Raw genomic sequence first — 15,883 nt, 5'->3', positions numbered from 1 at the left:
TAGCTTGCGTTCGTACCTCATTTTATTCTCCCCATATTGCCTTTTTAGTTAAGTTCTATTGTTCCTTAAAAACTTCCCAATCATCTGTCCTCCCACTCAGCTTAGCTCTGTCATACTTCCTTTTTTTTTTAATGTTCTGCAATCTCTGACTTCCTTTGTCAACCACTGTGGCCCCTTTCCCCCCTTTGAATCCTTCCTTCTCAGGGGATGAACTGATTTTGCACCTTGTGCATTATTCCCAAGAATACCTGCAGTTGCTGTTCCACTGTCTTTTCTGCTAGGCTATCCGTCCAGTCAACTTTGGCCAGCTCATCCCTCATGGCTCCGTAGTTTCCCCTGTTCATCTGCAACACTGACACCTCCGAGCTGCCCTTATCCTTCTCAAACTGTAGATAAAAACATACCATGTTATGGTCACTACCTCCTAATGGCTCCTTTACTTCAAGATCGCTTATCAAACCCTGTTCATTACACAAGACTAAATCAAGAATAGCCTTGTCCCTGGTCGGCTCTCGTACAAGCTGTTCCAAGAATGCATCCCGTAGGCACTCTACAAACTCCCTATCCTGGGGTCCAGCACCAAACTGTTTCTCCCAGTTCACCTGTATGTTGAAATTCCCCATCCCCCTTCCTCCTGTGGGATCTCTTTTTCCCCATCCATTTCCTCCTGTGGGATCTCACCTTCCCATTCCCTTCCTCCTGTCGGATCTCCCTTCCCCATCCCCTTCCTCCTGAGGGATCTCTGTTCCCCATCCCCCCTCCTTCTATGGGATCTCTCTTCCTCATCCCCTTCCTCCTGTGGGATATCTCTTCCCCATCCCGCTCCTTTTGTGGGATCTCTCTTTCCCATCCCCCTACCTCCTGTGGGATCTCTCTTCCCCATCCCCCTTCCTCCTGTGGTATCTCTTTTTCCCATCACCCTACCTCCTGTTGGATCTCTCTTCCTGATTCTGCTTCCTATTGTGGGATCTCTCTTCCCCATCCAATTCCTCCTGCCGGAAATTTCTTCCCCATCCCCTTTCTCCTGGGGGATCTCTCTTCCCCATCCCCCTTCCTCCAGAGAGATCACTGTTCCCCAATGTCCTTCCTCCTGTGGGATATCTCTTCCCCATCCGCCTTCCTCCTGTGGGATCTCCCTGCCCCATCCGACTTCCCCCTGTGGGGTCTCTCCGTCCCATTGCCCTTCCTCCCGTAGGATCTCTTTCCTATCCCCCTCCCTCCTGTAGGATGTTTCTTCCCCATTCTCCTTCCTCCTGTGGGATCTCTCTTCCCCATCCCCTTCCTCCTGTGGGATCTCTCTTCCCCATCCCCTTCCTCATGTGGGATCTCTCTTCCCCATCCCCTTCCTCCTGTGGGATCTCTCTTCCCCATCCACCTCTTCTTGTGGGATCTCTCTACCCCATCGCCCTTCCTCATGTGGGATCTCTCTTCCCCAACCCCCTTCCTCCTGAGGGATCTCTTTTTCCTCATCCCCCTTCCTCCTGTGGCATCTCTCTTCCCCATCATCCTGTGGGATCTCTCTTCCCTATCCCCCTTTCCTCCGGAGGGATCTCCTTTTCCCATCACCCTACCTCCTGTTGGATCTCTCTTCCTGATTTTGCTTCCTATTGTGGGATCTCTCTTCCCCATCCAATTCCTCCTGCTGGAAATTTCTTCCCCATCCCCTTCCTCCAGAGAGATCACTGTTCCCCAACGTCCTACCTCCTGTGGGATATCTCTTCCCCATCCGCCTTCCTCCTGTGGGATCTCTCTTCCACATCCCCTTCCCCCTGTGGGATCTCTGTTTCCCAACCCCCTTCCTCTGTGGGATCTCCCTGCCCCATCTGACTTCCCCCTGTGGGGTCTCTCCATCCCATTGCCCGTCCTCCCGTAGGATCTCTTTCCTATCCCCCTCCCTCCTGTAGGATGTTTTTTCCCCATTCTCCTTCCTCCTGTCGGATCTCTCTTCCCCATCCCCTTCCTCCTGTGGGATCTCTCTTCCCCATCCACCTCTTCTTGTGGGATCTCTCTACCCCATCGCCCTTCCTCATGTGGGATCTCTCTTCCCCAGCCCCCTTCCTCCTGAGGGATCTCTTTTTCCCCATCCCCCTTCTGCCTGTCAGATCTCTCTTCCACATCCCCCTCCTCTTGAGGGATCTCTCTTCCCCAACACCCTTCCTCCTGTGGGATCTCTCTTCCCCATCTCCTTCTTCCTGTGGGATCTCTCTTCCCCATCCCCTTTCCACCTGTGGGATCTCTCTTCCCCATCCCCCTTCCACCTGTGGCATCTCTCTTCCCCATCATCCTTCATCCTGTGGGATCTCTCTTCCCCATCATCCTTCATCCTGTGGGATCTCTCTTCCCTATCCCCCTTTCCTCCGGAGGGATCTCTTTTCCCCCATCCATTTCCACCTGTGGGATCTCTCTTCCACATCCCCCTTCCTACTGTGGGATCTCTCTTCCCCATCACCTTTCCACCTGTGGGATCTCTCTACCCCATCCCTCTTCCTCCTGTGGGATCTCACTTACCCATCCCCCTTCCTCCTGTGGGATCTCTCTTCCCCACCCCCCTTCCTCCTGTGGGATCTCTCTTCCCCATCCCCCTTCCTCCAGTGGCATCTCTCTTCCCCAGCCCCCTTCCTCCAGTGGGATCTCTCTTCCCCATCCCCCTACCACCTGTTGGATCTCTCTTCCTGATTCTGCTTCCTACTGTGGGATCACTCTTCCCCATCCACTTCCTCCTGCTGGAAATTTCTTCCCCATCCCCCTTTCTCCTGAGGGATCTCTCATTGCCTTCCCCTTCTCCTGTGGGATCTCTCCTGCTGATTCCGTTTCCGACTGTGGGATCTTTTTTTCCCAATCTCTTTCACCCTGTGGGATCTCTTCCCCATCCCTGTCCTCCTGTGAGATCTCCCTTCCCCATCCACCTTCCTCCTGTGGGATCTCTCCTTCCCCATCCCACTTCTTCCTGCCGGATCTCATTTCCTCATCCCCTCCCTCCTGTGTGATATCTCTTCCCCATCCCTTTCTTCCTGTAGATCTCTTTTCCCAATCTCCTTTCTCCTGTGGGATCTCTTTTCCTGATTCAGCTTCCTACTGTCTTCCCCATCCACTTCCTCCTCTGGGATATCTCTTTCCCATCCTCTTCCTCCTGTGGGATCTCTCATCCCCATCCCCCTTTTTCCTGTGGGATCTCTCTTCCCCGTCCCCCGGTGGGATCTCTCCTTCCCCATCCCCCCATAACTGTGGTATCTCTTTTCCCCATCCCACTTCCTCCTGTGGGATCTCGTTTCCCCATCCCTTTCCTCTTGTGTCTTTCCATCCGTTCCCTCAGGTGGGGTCTCTTCCTCCATTTCCCATCGACATTTCCCGATTCACAAAGCTTCCTCACTGTGGGGCTATATCACCCCCATCCCCGCCCCTTCTGACACTCTGTGGTCAGTAACACTTTTCTAGCCAACGGAGAACGAGACAGGATATTTGGAGTTCACAGGGTCACAGCAACGGACTAAATGACTGACATTGGGTGAATACCCTGGAGCTGGGCAGTGAGGGACATTGACAGTGATGGGAACTCCGATCAGTGATTTACGGAAGGGTTTAATGTTTCCTGAAATATCCGCTTGAGAGAATTACCCTCAGTCCCACGGTTTGTATCACTTTGTTCATCAATTTGTCTATTTGTGTTTAGACTCGGGAAGAATAACCTGGGAGATTCAGGAGTGAAACTGGTGTTGTCGGCTCTGAGGAACCCGGAGTGTAAAATACAGAAACTGGGGTAAGTACCAGACTGTGGGAGATTCTGTTTACAGTCACTGGGTGTCTGACACTGAACATTAATGTGATCAGTAATTGTGTTACTGATAAACACTGGGGATTTGTACCGTCTCCTGTCTCTCTGTGTCCTTCACCCTCACTCTCTCTCATCTCCAGGCTGAGGGATGTCGGTCTCACAGATTCTGGTGCCGAGGATCTCGTCTCTGCTCTCAGTACAAACCCATCACTGACGGTGCTGGACCTGAGTGAGAATAAACTGGGAGATTCAGGAGTGAAACTGGTGTCTGCGGCTCTGAGGAACCCGGAGTGTAAAATACAGAAACTGTGGTAAGTACCAGACTGTGGGAGATTGTGTTTACAATCACTGGGTGTCTGACACTGAACATTAATGTGATCAGTAATAGTGTTACTGATAAACACTGGGGATTTGTACCGTCTCCTGTCTCTCTGTGTCCTTCACCCTCACTCTCTCTCTCATCTCCAGGCTGAGGGATGTCGGTCTCACAGATTCTGGTGCCGAGGATCTCGCCTCCGCTCTCAGTACAAATCGATCACTGACGGAGCTGGACCTGAGTGAGAATAAACTGGGAGATTCAGGAGTGAAACTGGTGTCTGCGGCTCTGAGGAACCCGGAGTGTAAAATACAGAAACTGTGGTAAGTACCAGACTGTGGGAGATTGTGTTTACAGTCACTGGGTGTCTGACACTGAACATTAATGTGATCAGTAATTGTGTTACTGACAAACACTGGGGATTTGTACCGTCTCCTGTCTCTCTGTGTCCTTCACACTCACCCTCTCTCATCTCCAGGCTGAACAATGTCGGTCTCACAGATTCTGGTGCCGAGGGTCTCGGCTCCGCTCTCAGTACAAACCCATCACTGACGGAGCTGGACCTGAGTAAGAATGAACTGGGAGATTCAGGAGTGAAACTGGTGTCTGCGGCTCTGAGGAACCCGGAGTGTAAAATACAGAAACTGTGGTAAGTACCAGACTGTGGGAGATTGTGTTTACAGTCACTGGGTGTCTGACACTGAACATTAATGTGATCAGTAATTGTGTTACTGATAAACACTGGGGATTTGTACCGTCTCCTGTCTCTCTGTGTCCTTCACACTCACCCTCTCTCATCTCCAGGCTGAACAATGTCGGTCTCACAGATTCTGGGGCCCAGGATCTCGGCTCCGCTCTCAGTACAAACCCATCACTGACGGTGCTGGACCTGAGTGAGAATAAACTGGGAGATTCAGGAGTGAAACTGGTGTCTGCGGCTCTGAGGAACCCGGAGTGTAAAATACAGAAACTGTGGTAAGTACCAGACTGTGGGAGATTGTGTTTACAGTCACTGGGTGTCTGACACAGAACATTAATGTGATCAGTAATAGTGTTACTGATAAACACTGGGGATCTGTACCGTCTCCTGTCTCTCTGTGTCCTTCACCCTCACTCTCTCTCATCTCCAGGCTGAACCGGGTCGGTCTCACAGATTCTGGGGCCGAGGATTTCGTCTCCGCTCTCAGTACAAAACCATCACTGACGGAGCTGAACCTGGGATTCAACTCTCTGACAGACGGATCTGTCCCCGGTCTCCGCCGCCTCATACTGACCCTCCCGAGTCTGGAGCTGATCCGGTGAGTGTTTGTGTTAATGTTCAATGTGATAAAATGTCAGCGGATCCGCGGGTTTTCTGGTGATATTTGTCTGTGAATGCTGTTGAAACATTAACCCCGGTCCCCTGTTACTGACACTGTTGTGTAATCTGTTTATTCCATCTTCATTCTCCATTCTGTTTCAGGCTGATGGGGAATCAGTTCAGTTGGACCGGGGAGAAGGAACTGAGATCTCTGCAGGAAGTCAGACCCGGACTGAGAGTGAAACTGTGAACATCTGAATGTGTGAACATCCCCGCCCGCCGGATGGAGCCGATTCCCCGCCCTCCCTTTTAACTCCCCCTCCCCTATAACTGCCCCTCCCCTATAACTCCCCCTTCCCTTTAACTGCCCCTCCCCTATAACTCCCCCCTCCCCTTTAACTCCCCCTCCCCTTTAACTCCCCATCTAACTCCCCCTCCCCTTTAACTCCCCCTCCCCTTTAACCTCCCGCCCTTACCTTTAACGGCCGCGCGCCGGGGCTGATTCCCAACGGTTTTAACGGAACTGGCTGCGGTCTCGAGCTCGGTGATATCGGAAGCGCTCCCGCAGTGACGTATTTCCGCCCGTTGTCCGGCGGCGCCACTTCCGCCGGATGTGCGTGTACGAGACTCTCCCGCGTGACCCCCCGGGGAATTACCCGGACAGGAGGAGCCCGGGGAGGGGGGGCGGGGCTCAGTCTGGGACACCGGTGTCCCGGGGGGGGGGGGCGGGGCTCAGTCTGGGAAACCGGTGTCCCGGGGGGGGGGGGGGGGCTCAGTCTGGGACACCGGTGTCCCGGGGGGGGGGGCGGGGCTCAGTCTGGGACACCGGTGTCCCGGGGGGGGGGGGCCGGGGCTCAGTCTGGGACACCGGTGTCCCGGGGGCGGGGCTCAGTCTGGGACACCGGTGTCCCGGGGGGGGCGGGGCTCAGTCTGGGACACCGGTGTCCCGGGGGGTCCGGGGCTCAGTCTGGGACACCGGTGTCCCGGGGGGGGCGGGGCTCAGTCTGGGACACCGGTGTCCCGGGGGGGGGGGGAGGGGCTCAGTCTGGGACACCGGTGTCCCGGGGGGGGGGGCGGGGCTCAGTCTGGGACACCGGTGTCCCGGGAGGGGGCGGGGCTCAGTCTGGGACACCGGTGTCCCGGGGGGGCCGGGGCTCAGTCTGGGACACCGGTGTCCCGGGGGGGGGGGGGCTCAGTCTGGGACACCGGTGTCCCGGGGGGACCGGGGCTCAGTCTGGGACACCGGTGTCCCGGGGGGGGGGGGCGGGGCTCAGTCTGGGACACCGGTGTCCCGGGAGGGGGGCCGGGGCTCAGTCTGGGACACCGGTGTCCCGGGGGGGGGGGCGGGGCTCAGTCTGGGACACCGGTGTCCCGGGGGGGCCGGGGCTCAGTCTGGGACACCGGTGTCCCGGGGGGGGGGGGCTCAGTCTGGGACACCGGTGTCCCGGGGGGGCCGGGGCTCAGTCTGGGACACCGGTGTCCCGGGGGGGGGGGCGGGGCTCAGTCTGGGACACCGGTGTCCCGGGGGGGGGGGGCCGGGGCTCAGTCTGGGACACCGGTGTCCCGGGGGGGGCGGGGCTCAGTCTGGGACACCGGTGTCCCGGGGGGGGGGGAGGGGCTCAGTCTGGGACACCGGTGTCCCGGGGGGGGCGGGGCTCAGTCTGGGACACCGGTGTCCCGGGGGGGCGGGGCTCAGTCTGGGACACCGGTGTCCCGGGGGGGCGGGGCTCAGTCTGGGACACCGGTGTCCCGGGGGGCCGGGGCTCAGTCTGGGACACCGGTGTCCCGGGGAGGGGCCGGGGCTCAGTCTGGGACACCGGTGTCCCGGGGGGGGCGGGGCTCAGTCTGGGACACCGGTGTCCCGGGGGGGCGGGGCTCAGTCTGGGACACCGGTGTCCCGGGGGGCCGGGGCTCAGTCTGGGACACCGGTGTCCCGGGGGGGAGGGGCTCAGTCTGGGACACCGGTGTCCCGGGGAGGGGCGGGGCTCAGTCTGGGACACCGGTGTCCCGGGGGGGGAGGGGCTCAGTCTGGGACACCGGTGTCCCGGGGAGGGGCCGGGGCTCAGTCTGGGACACCGGTGTCCCGGGGAGGGGCCGGGGCTCAGTCTGGGACACCGGTGTCCCGGGGGGGCGGGGCTCAGTCTGGGACACCGGTGTCCCGGGGGGCCGGGGCTCAGTCTGGGACACCGGTGCCCCGGGGGGGGAGGGGCTCAGTCTGGGACACCGGTGCCCCGGGGGGGAGGGGCTCAGTCTGGGACACCGGTGTCCCGGGGGGGGCGGGGCTCAGTCTGGGACACCGGTGTCCCGGGGGGGGCGGGGGGGGCTCAGTCTGGGACACCGGTGTCCAGGGGGGGCGGGGCTCGGTCTGGGACACCGGTGTCCCGGGAGAGAATCCTTTTGCTCCCGTTGCCGAGGACGGTGCATTCGGCAGTCTGGCCGATACAATGGTGTTAAATTGACAAATCCCTCGGCAATGGCCTCGGATCCGCAGCGATCCCGGACACGGCCCTGAAGTGTGATTGGATGCAGAGAGACGGTGAGAGACGGGACTGATTAATCTACCGGTCACCCGTTGTTACCGGTCAGTTAATTGTGAGTGAGTCGGGAACAGTGTGGCGACCCACTTTCTGCGCAGGCGCATGGACTCACAAATAGCCAGCGCGGTGAGCACCTCTGACGTCATTTCCGCTCGGAGAGGGCGGGCGCTCGGGATTAAATGCGCAGGCGCACCGGCTCACAAATACCCAGGGATGAAATACCAGCGCCGAGAAGTTTGAATAAACTAGTCTGGAACAGACTCACCGACTGCGTGTCGTTGTCTCTAACTCTGTACGTAGTACATCGCTACAACAGTGTATTTATTCCCGCAAGTCAGCAGCTCACAAACTGTTTAATTTGCATTTATCATGATGAAATCAATAAACCGCTGTAACTTCCTGCCTTGGTGTCGGACTTGAGTTTGTTTGAGGTTTCCGCTGCCCCCCGCACCCTGTGCACTGTAACAGTGGGTCGGAGCTCCTCACACTGACACAGTAGCGTCTCAGCTCCAGGCTGAGGGAGGTCGGACTGGCAGAGTCTGGGTGCCCAGGATCTCATCTCAAATTAACCCCCTTCCTGGCTAACCGTCCCCCTCCTGTAGCCCGCAGACAGTTAATATCGGCTCGAATATCAGACGTGAGTCACTGAGGTCCGGAGTACGAGACGGATGGAGGATGGAATACCGGCGTGAAACACAGAGTGAAGCTCCCTCCGCACCGACCCATCACACACTCCCGGGCTCAGACACAGAGTGAATCTCCCTCCACACCGTCCCATCACCCAATCCCGGGGTCAGACATAGAGTGAATCTCCCTCCACACCGTCCCATCACACACTCCCGGGGTCAGACACAGAGTGAATCTCCCTCCACACCGTCCCATCACACACTCCCGGGGTCAGACACAGAGTGAAGCTCCCTCCGCAACGTCCCATCACACACTCCCGGGGCCAGACACAGAGTGAATCTCCCGCAACACCATCCCATCACACACTCCCGGGGCCAGACACAGAGTGAAGCTCCCTCCACACCGTCCCATCACACACTCCCGGGGTCAGACACAGAGTGAATCTCCCTCCACACCGTCCCATCACACACTCCTGGGGTCAGACACAGAGTGAATCTCCCTCCGCACCGTCCCATCACGCACTCCCGGCGTCAGACACAGAGCGAATCTCCCTCCACACCGTCCCATCACACACTCCCGGGGCCAGACACAGAATGAATCTCCCTCCGCACTGTCCCATCACACACTCCCGGGGTCAGACACAGAGTGAATCTCCCTCCATACCGCCCCATCAAACACTCCCGGGGTCAGAAACAGAGTGAATCTCCCTCCACACCGTCCCATCACACACACCCGGGGTCAGATACAGAGTGAATCTCCCTCCACACCGTCCCATCACACACTCCCGGGGACAGACACAGAGTGCAGCTCCCTCCACACTGTCCCATCACACTTACACCTGGGGTCAGACACAGAGTGAATCTCCCTCCACACGGTCCGATTACACAGTGAGGTATTATGAAACAGCGAATCTCCCTCTCTGACCATTCAGTATATGCTCAGAACTGAGAGATTGACATGCGGTTGAAGGGGGGAGTCTAAGTCCGGAATTCAACTCTCCCCCATTCTCTCCACAAATCCCTGTCAACACAGAGAGGGAGGGAGGGGGTGTGACAGAGACGAGGGGGCTGCATGGCTGTGGTAGGTATCGGGGAGGGAGGCGATGACGGAGAAGGGGATTGTGGTAGATGTTGAAGGGGTCGACGGAGACGGAGAGGCGTGCAGGTGAGGGATGTGTCGACTGATGTGAGGAGAACAGCAGCGGAGGTTGGAGTATCCGAGGACGTGTCTCTCCGCTGTAGTCTGAATTACACCCCCCCCCCCGCTTCAAAAGGCGACAATCACACCAGTGCCGGAGAAGAATAGGGAGAGCTGCCTCGACAACAATCGCCCAGTGACACTCACACCTACTGGGATTAACTGCTTTGACAATAGACAGTAGGTGCAGGAGTAGGCCATTCGGCCCTTCTAGCCAGTACCACCATTCACTGTGATCATGGCTGATCATACACAATCAGTACCCCGTTCCTGCCCTCCCCCCATATCCCTTGACCCCGCTATCTATAAGAGCTCTATCTAACTCTCTCTTGAATGCATCCAGAGACTTGGCCTCCACTGCCTTGTGGGGCAGAGCATTCCACATATCCACCACTCTCAGGGTGAAAATGTTTTTCCGCATCTCCGTTCTAAATGGCCTACCTCTTATTCTTAAACTGTGGCCTCTGGTTCTGGACCCCCCCAACATCGGGAACATGCTTCCTGCCTCCAGCGTGTTCAATCCCTTAATAATCTTATATGTCTCAATCAGATCCCCTCTCATCCTTCTAAATTCCAGTGTATACAAGCCCAGTCGCTCCAATCTTTCGACATATGACAGTCCCGCCATTCCGGGAATTAACCTTGTGAACCTACACTGCACTCCCTCAATAGCAAGAATGTCCTTCCTTTAATCGGGAGACCAAAACTGCACACAATACTCCAGGTGGGGTCTCACCAGGGCCCTGTACAGCTGCAGAAGGACCTCTTTACTCCTATACTGAATTGCTCTTGTTATAAAGGCCAGCATGCCATTAGCTTTCTTCACTGCCTGCTGTACTTGCATGCTTGCTTTCATTGACTGATATACAAGAACACCTAGATCTCGCTGTACTTCCCCTTTTCCTAACTTGACTCCATTTACATAGTAATCTGCCTTCCTGTTCTTGCCACCAAAGCGGATAACCTCACATTTACCCACATTAAACTGCATCTGCCATACATTTGCCCACTCACCCAACCTGTCCAAGTCACCCTGCATTCTCATAACATCTTCCATACATTTCACACTGCCACCCAGCTTTGTGTCACGACTTGGAGCAAGGTTCCTCTCTCTCTGAGAGTCGACCAACAATCTGACAAGGGCTGACGGGAGCTGTCGGAGTCTTATCCTCTGGTGGCTAATGGAAACCAGGTGCTGGTGATTGAGGGGAATTGGGAACGATTGGGAATCAAGTGCAGGGATCTGGTTGAGAGGCTGGTCATACCCAGAGTCGACCCCTTCTCCAGCGATGACTTTGGCCCGCTGTGATTTGGGGAAACTCGACGAAAGTTCTACCGCGGATACGATCTCACTCGCTCTCCCCTGGTCCCTGGGCATTACAACACCGACGCCAGGCTGCTGATGACTGAGACCAGCTCGGCGTTCAGCATCATCCTCCCCTCCGTTCTGATCCACAGGCTCCGGATCCTGGGCCAGCGAACCTCCCTCTGGAACTGGATGATGGAGATCCTCATCACCGTGACTCCCTCAGCACCGGGACAGGCTCCCGGCTCACTGCCGCCATCGGGGAAGGGAGAGGAGCCTGAAAACTCGACGATTCAGCAACACCTTCTTCCCCTCCGCCATCAGGTGTTTGGATGCGTCAGAGCACCCCCGACATTTCTGCCGTATTTATTATATATATATATATATATATTTGTAATTTACATTAACCTTACATCCTTTAAAATAGGAAAGGGGGATATAAAGACAAGAGATATAGAGAGGGAGAGAGAGAAGGAGGGATAGATAGGGAAGAGCGAGAGAGACTGAGGAGTTGTTCATTTCACTCGGAGGGAGGGAGAGAGAGAGAGAGACTGAGCAGTTGTTCACTTCAAGGAGGGATGGGGGAGTGAGGGGGGGAGAGAGAGAGAAGGAGGGAGGGAGGGGGAGAGATATTAGGGAAGAGAGAGAGACTGAGGAGTTCATTTCACTCGGAGGGAGGGGGAGGGGGAGAGAAGCAGGGAGAGAGGGAGGGGAAGAGATATTCGGGAAGAGAGAGAGAGACTGAGTTGTTCATTTCACTCGGAGGAAGGGGAGTGAGAGAGAGAAGGAGGGAGGGAGAGAAAGGGAGGGGGAGGGATATTAGGGAAGAGAGAGAGACTGAGGAGTTGTTCATTTCACTCGGAGGGACGGGGAGAGAAGGAGGGATGGAGCGGGAGGGAGGGAGAGAGAAGGAGGGAGGGAGAAAGAGGGAGGGGGAGAGATATTAGGGAAGAGAGAGACTGTGAGGAGTTGTTCATTTCACTCGGAGGGAGGGGGCTCGTTTGCTTCGGTGGGGGTCGGGTGTCTGTCCCCGGGGTCGTGGTTTCCCCCGCACAGAGGGTCTGAATCCCCGGCGATGAGCAGAGCAGTGGGTGGGTTGGGGGGGGGGGGTGGTGTCGATGGGACACAGTTCCCCAGGACAACAAGGCTCAGCATGAGTGATACATACCCCTTTGTATTTCACTCCTTCTCTAATCCCCTTCTTCCACTCCTTTCCCCCTCCCTTCTCTTTATATCCCCCTCCGTCCATTAACTTTACATCCTTTTTGCTTTACCGGTTGCGCAAAAGAACAAATCTCAGGTCGTGTAAAGCACCGATGGTAAATCGGACCGTGAATCCGGCAGAGGAGATGCGGCACAGGGGGACGGGACATTCGACACGCCGGCCTCCGTCAGTCGGGACACTGAGTACGGGAGCCGGTGGGGTCACGTCCCAGTTGTACAAGACGTCGGTGAGGCCGCACTGGGAGTCTGGTGTTCGGTTCTGGTCGCCCTGCTGGGGGAAAGATGCCCCCGAGCTGGGAGGAGTCCGGGGGAAGATTTGCGAGGAACTTGCCAGGACTCGGGGGACTGGGATACGGAGAGAGCTCGGGAATGTTGAGGATTTGTTCTGTGACTTTTCAGAGACGTATGAAAGCACGAGGGGGGCACAGATCAGGCGAATGCGAGCGCTTTATTTCCCCCGGGACTGGGGTATCGAGAGCAACAGCGCACGTGATTGAGCTGAAAGCAGCTGAAGAGGGGAGCGGGAGAGCGAGAGGGGTTGGATAAAAGGGAGAGCGGGGTCGAGAGGGAGTAGAGAATGAGAAGAGAGAGAATGATCGGAAGGGGGAAGAGTTGGGGGAAAGGGAGGCAAGGTAGCGAGAGGAAGGAAAATGAGGATGTAACAGCGAAGGACGGAGGGGTGGAGGATGAGAAAGAGAGAGAGTTCAGAGGGACGAGGGTAAAGAGAAAGCAAGATGGCGAGTGAGAGCGATAGAAGGAGGGAGGTTAGGGACGAGGGGCAGAGAGGATGGGTTAGTGAGAGTCGGAGAGAGAGATGGGGAGAACGAGGGTGTTGTCATGTGATTGGAGTCGGACCCACGGGCTGTTGACAGAGATCCCGGATCTTTTCAGAAATATCCGGGCACAGAGGTGCAGGCTTCTCACAGATGAAACGATGGCGAACCTGACTGCAGCGGGAGAGATGAGTGTACCATGTACATCCTTTGCATTCGAACTCTCCAGCGTTCTTCCCGTACACGACCTGAGAGGCCACTTTTCTGTCAAGGAGCGGAAAACCACCTCAAATGACAACTCCAGCAGACAGCCCTGTGTCAGTCCCCAAAGTCACTGACACCCTCCCTCACCACTGACCTGTAGCAGACCCCAACATCTCCCACTTCCCCAACACAGCCCTGTGTCAGTCCCCAAAGTCACTGACACCCTCCCTCACCACTGACCTGTAGCAGACCCCAACATCTCCCACTTCCCCAACACAGCCCTGTGTCAGTCCCCAAAGTCACTGACACCCTCCCTCACCACTGACCTGTAGCAGACACCAACATCTCCCACTTCCCCAACACAGCCCTGTGTCAGTCCCCAAAGTCACTGACACCCTCCCTCACCACTGACCTGTAGCAGACCTCAACATCTCCCACTTCCCCAACACAGCCCTGTGTCAGTCCCCAAAGTCACTGACACCCTCCCTCACCACTGACCTGTAGCAGACCCCAACATCTCCCACTTCCCCAACACAGCCCCGTGTCAGTCCCCAAAGTCACTGACACCCTCCCTCACCACTGACCTGTAGCAGATCCCAACATCTCCCACTTCCCCAACACAGCCCTGTGTCAGTCCCCAAAGTCACTGACACCCTCCCTCACCACTGACCTGTCGCAGACCCCAACATCTCCCACTTCCCCAACACCGCACTGTGTCAGTCCCCAAAGTCACTGACACCATCCCTCACCACTGACCAGTAGCAGACCCCAAAATCTCCCACTTTCCCAACACAGCCCTGTGTCAGTGCCCAGTCACTGACACTCTCCCTCACCACTGACCTGTAGCAGAGCCCAACATCTCCCACTTCCCCAACACAGCTCTGTGTCAGTCCCCAAAGTCACTGACACCGTCCCTCACCACTGACCTGTAGCAGACCCCATCTCCCACTTCCCCAACACCGCCCTGTGTCAGTCCCCAAACTCACTGACACCCTCCCTCACCACTGACCTGTAGCAGAGCCCAACATATCCCACTTCCCCAACACCGCCCTGTGTCAGTTCCCAAAGTCACTGACACCCTCCCTCACCACTGACCTGTAGCAGAGCCCAACATCTCCCACTGCCCCAACACAGCCCTGTGTCAGTCCCCAAAGTCACTGACACCCTCCCTCACCACTGACCTGTAGCAGACCCCAACATCTCCCACTTCCCCAACACCGCCCTGTGTCAGTCCCCAAAGTCACAGACACCCTCCCTCACCACTGACCTGTAGCATACCCCAACATCTCCCACTTCCCCAACACTGCTCTGTGTCAGTCCGCAAAGTCACTGACACCCTCCCTCACCACTGACCTGTAGCAGACCCCAACATCTCCCACTCTCCCAACACAGCCCTGTGTCAGCCTCCGGAATACACCCACTGACCCACACTCTCCCTCAGGCTTATGTCAGTCCCCAAACTAATCGCTTACCCCACAGTCCCGTGTCCCATTATGTTCCCACTGACACACCATAGAACAGTACAGGCCCTTCAGCCCTCCATGTTGTGCTGACCCATATAATCCTTCAAAAAAGTACTAAACCCACACTACCCCATAACCCTCCATTTTCCTTTCATCCATGTGCCTGTCCAAGACGTTCTTAAACACCCCTAATGTTTTAGCCTCTATCACCATCCCTGGCAAGTCATTCCAGGCACTCCCAGCCCTCTGTGTAAAAATTTTACCCCCGATGTCTCCCCCTAAACTTCCCTCCCTTAATTTTGTGCCTATGCCCTCTGGTGTTTGCTATTGGTGCCCTGGGAAACCGGTACTGGCTATCCATCCTATCTATGCCTCTCATAAACTTGTAGACCTCCATCAAGTCCCCTCTCATTCTTCAAAGCTCCAAATAGAAAAGTCCCAGCTCTGCTAACCTTGCTTCACATGACTTGCTCTCCAAACCAGGCAACATCCTGGTAAATCTCCTCTGCACCCCCTCCATAGCTGCGGAGACGTGTTATCCTGTAAGGCATATATGTCAAACTCAAGGCCCGCGGGCCAAATCCGGCCCGCGGTGGAATTATCTTTGGCCCGCGAGATAATATCTAATTGTAGCGGTGTGCTACACGCAGCGCTAAAATAACGACACGGAGTCGGTAAACTGCAGTCAGAGATAAAGTTTATTCCAACTTCACAGTCTTGCTTTAAAGACTCGCTCTCCCACAGGATGCCTCTACTGGGACGTACTGAAACCCCCCTCAGGCTTTCCTCCTTTGTGCCTGCACTCTGGCTAATTGTCAGCGGTTCGAGTGTGCTAGTAATTGGGTCGCCACATAACCCCCCCCCCCCCCACAGAACCGGCGATACACCCCCCAATGTCCACAGTCTGGGCCGGGCCCTGTTTGAGAGGTCGGCCTCTGCGCCGCGGTGCCGGAAACTCGACCGGTTGCGCCAAGTCCACATGGGCCGGTTTGAGTCGGTCCACCGTGAAAACCTCCTCTCTCCCCCCAACGTCCAGCACGAACGTGGACCCGTTGTTCCTGAGCACCGTGACGGCCCCTCGTAGGGCCGTTGCAGCGGCGGCCGATGCCCGCCCCGGCGTACAAACACAAAACTTACAGTTCTGCAGGTCTTTGGGTACGCAGG

At 56.4% G+C, this 15,883-nt stretch overlaps 2 protein-coding genes across 2 annotated transcripts in view; both read left to right on the top strand.

Annotated features, from left to right (window-relative positions):
* LOC140724232 (NACHT, LRR and PYD domains-containing protein 3-like) overlaps positions 1–4,102 on the top strand; it is a 31,275-nt gene extending 27,173 nt beyond the window's left edge. Inside the window, exons 9-10 of the mRNA XM_073038713.1 lie at positions 3,671–3,757; positions 3,913–4,102. Of these exons, the coding sequence (XP_072894814.1) occupies positions 3,671–3,757; positions 3,913–4,087 (262 nt within the window). The 3' untranslated portion in view covers positions 4,088–4,102. The remainder of the gene's footprint in view (positions 1–3,670; positions 3,758–3,912) is intronic.
* A 70-nt stretch (positions 4,103–4,172) lies between these two features.
* On the top strand, positions 4,173–5,707 carry LOC140724231 (ribonuclease inhibitor-like; the record flags this gene model as incomplete). The annotated part of the gene is made up of 5 exons (XM_073038712.1): positions 4,173–4,411; positions 4,567–4,737; positions 4,893–5,063; positions 5,219–5,386; positions 5,551–5,707. Coding segments are annotated over 5 exons (837 nt in total), but the record flags the coding sequence as incomplete, so codon positions are not given.
* Positions 5,708–15,883: the final 10,176 nt, after the last annotated feature.

This window comes from Hemitrygon akajei, unplaced genomic scaffold (assembly GCF_048418815.1).
Source record: "Hemitrygon akajei unplaced genomic scaffold, sHemAka1.3 Scf000175, whole genome shotgun sequence".
NCBI lineage: Eukaryota > Metazoa > Chordata > Chondrichthyes > Myliobatiformes > Dasyatidae > Hemitrygon > Hemitrygon akajei.
The sequence above is the reverse complement of the archived record's forward strand: the minus strand, read 5'-3'. Positions and strand labels throughout refer to the sequence as shown.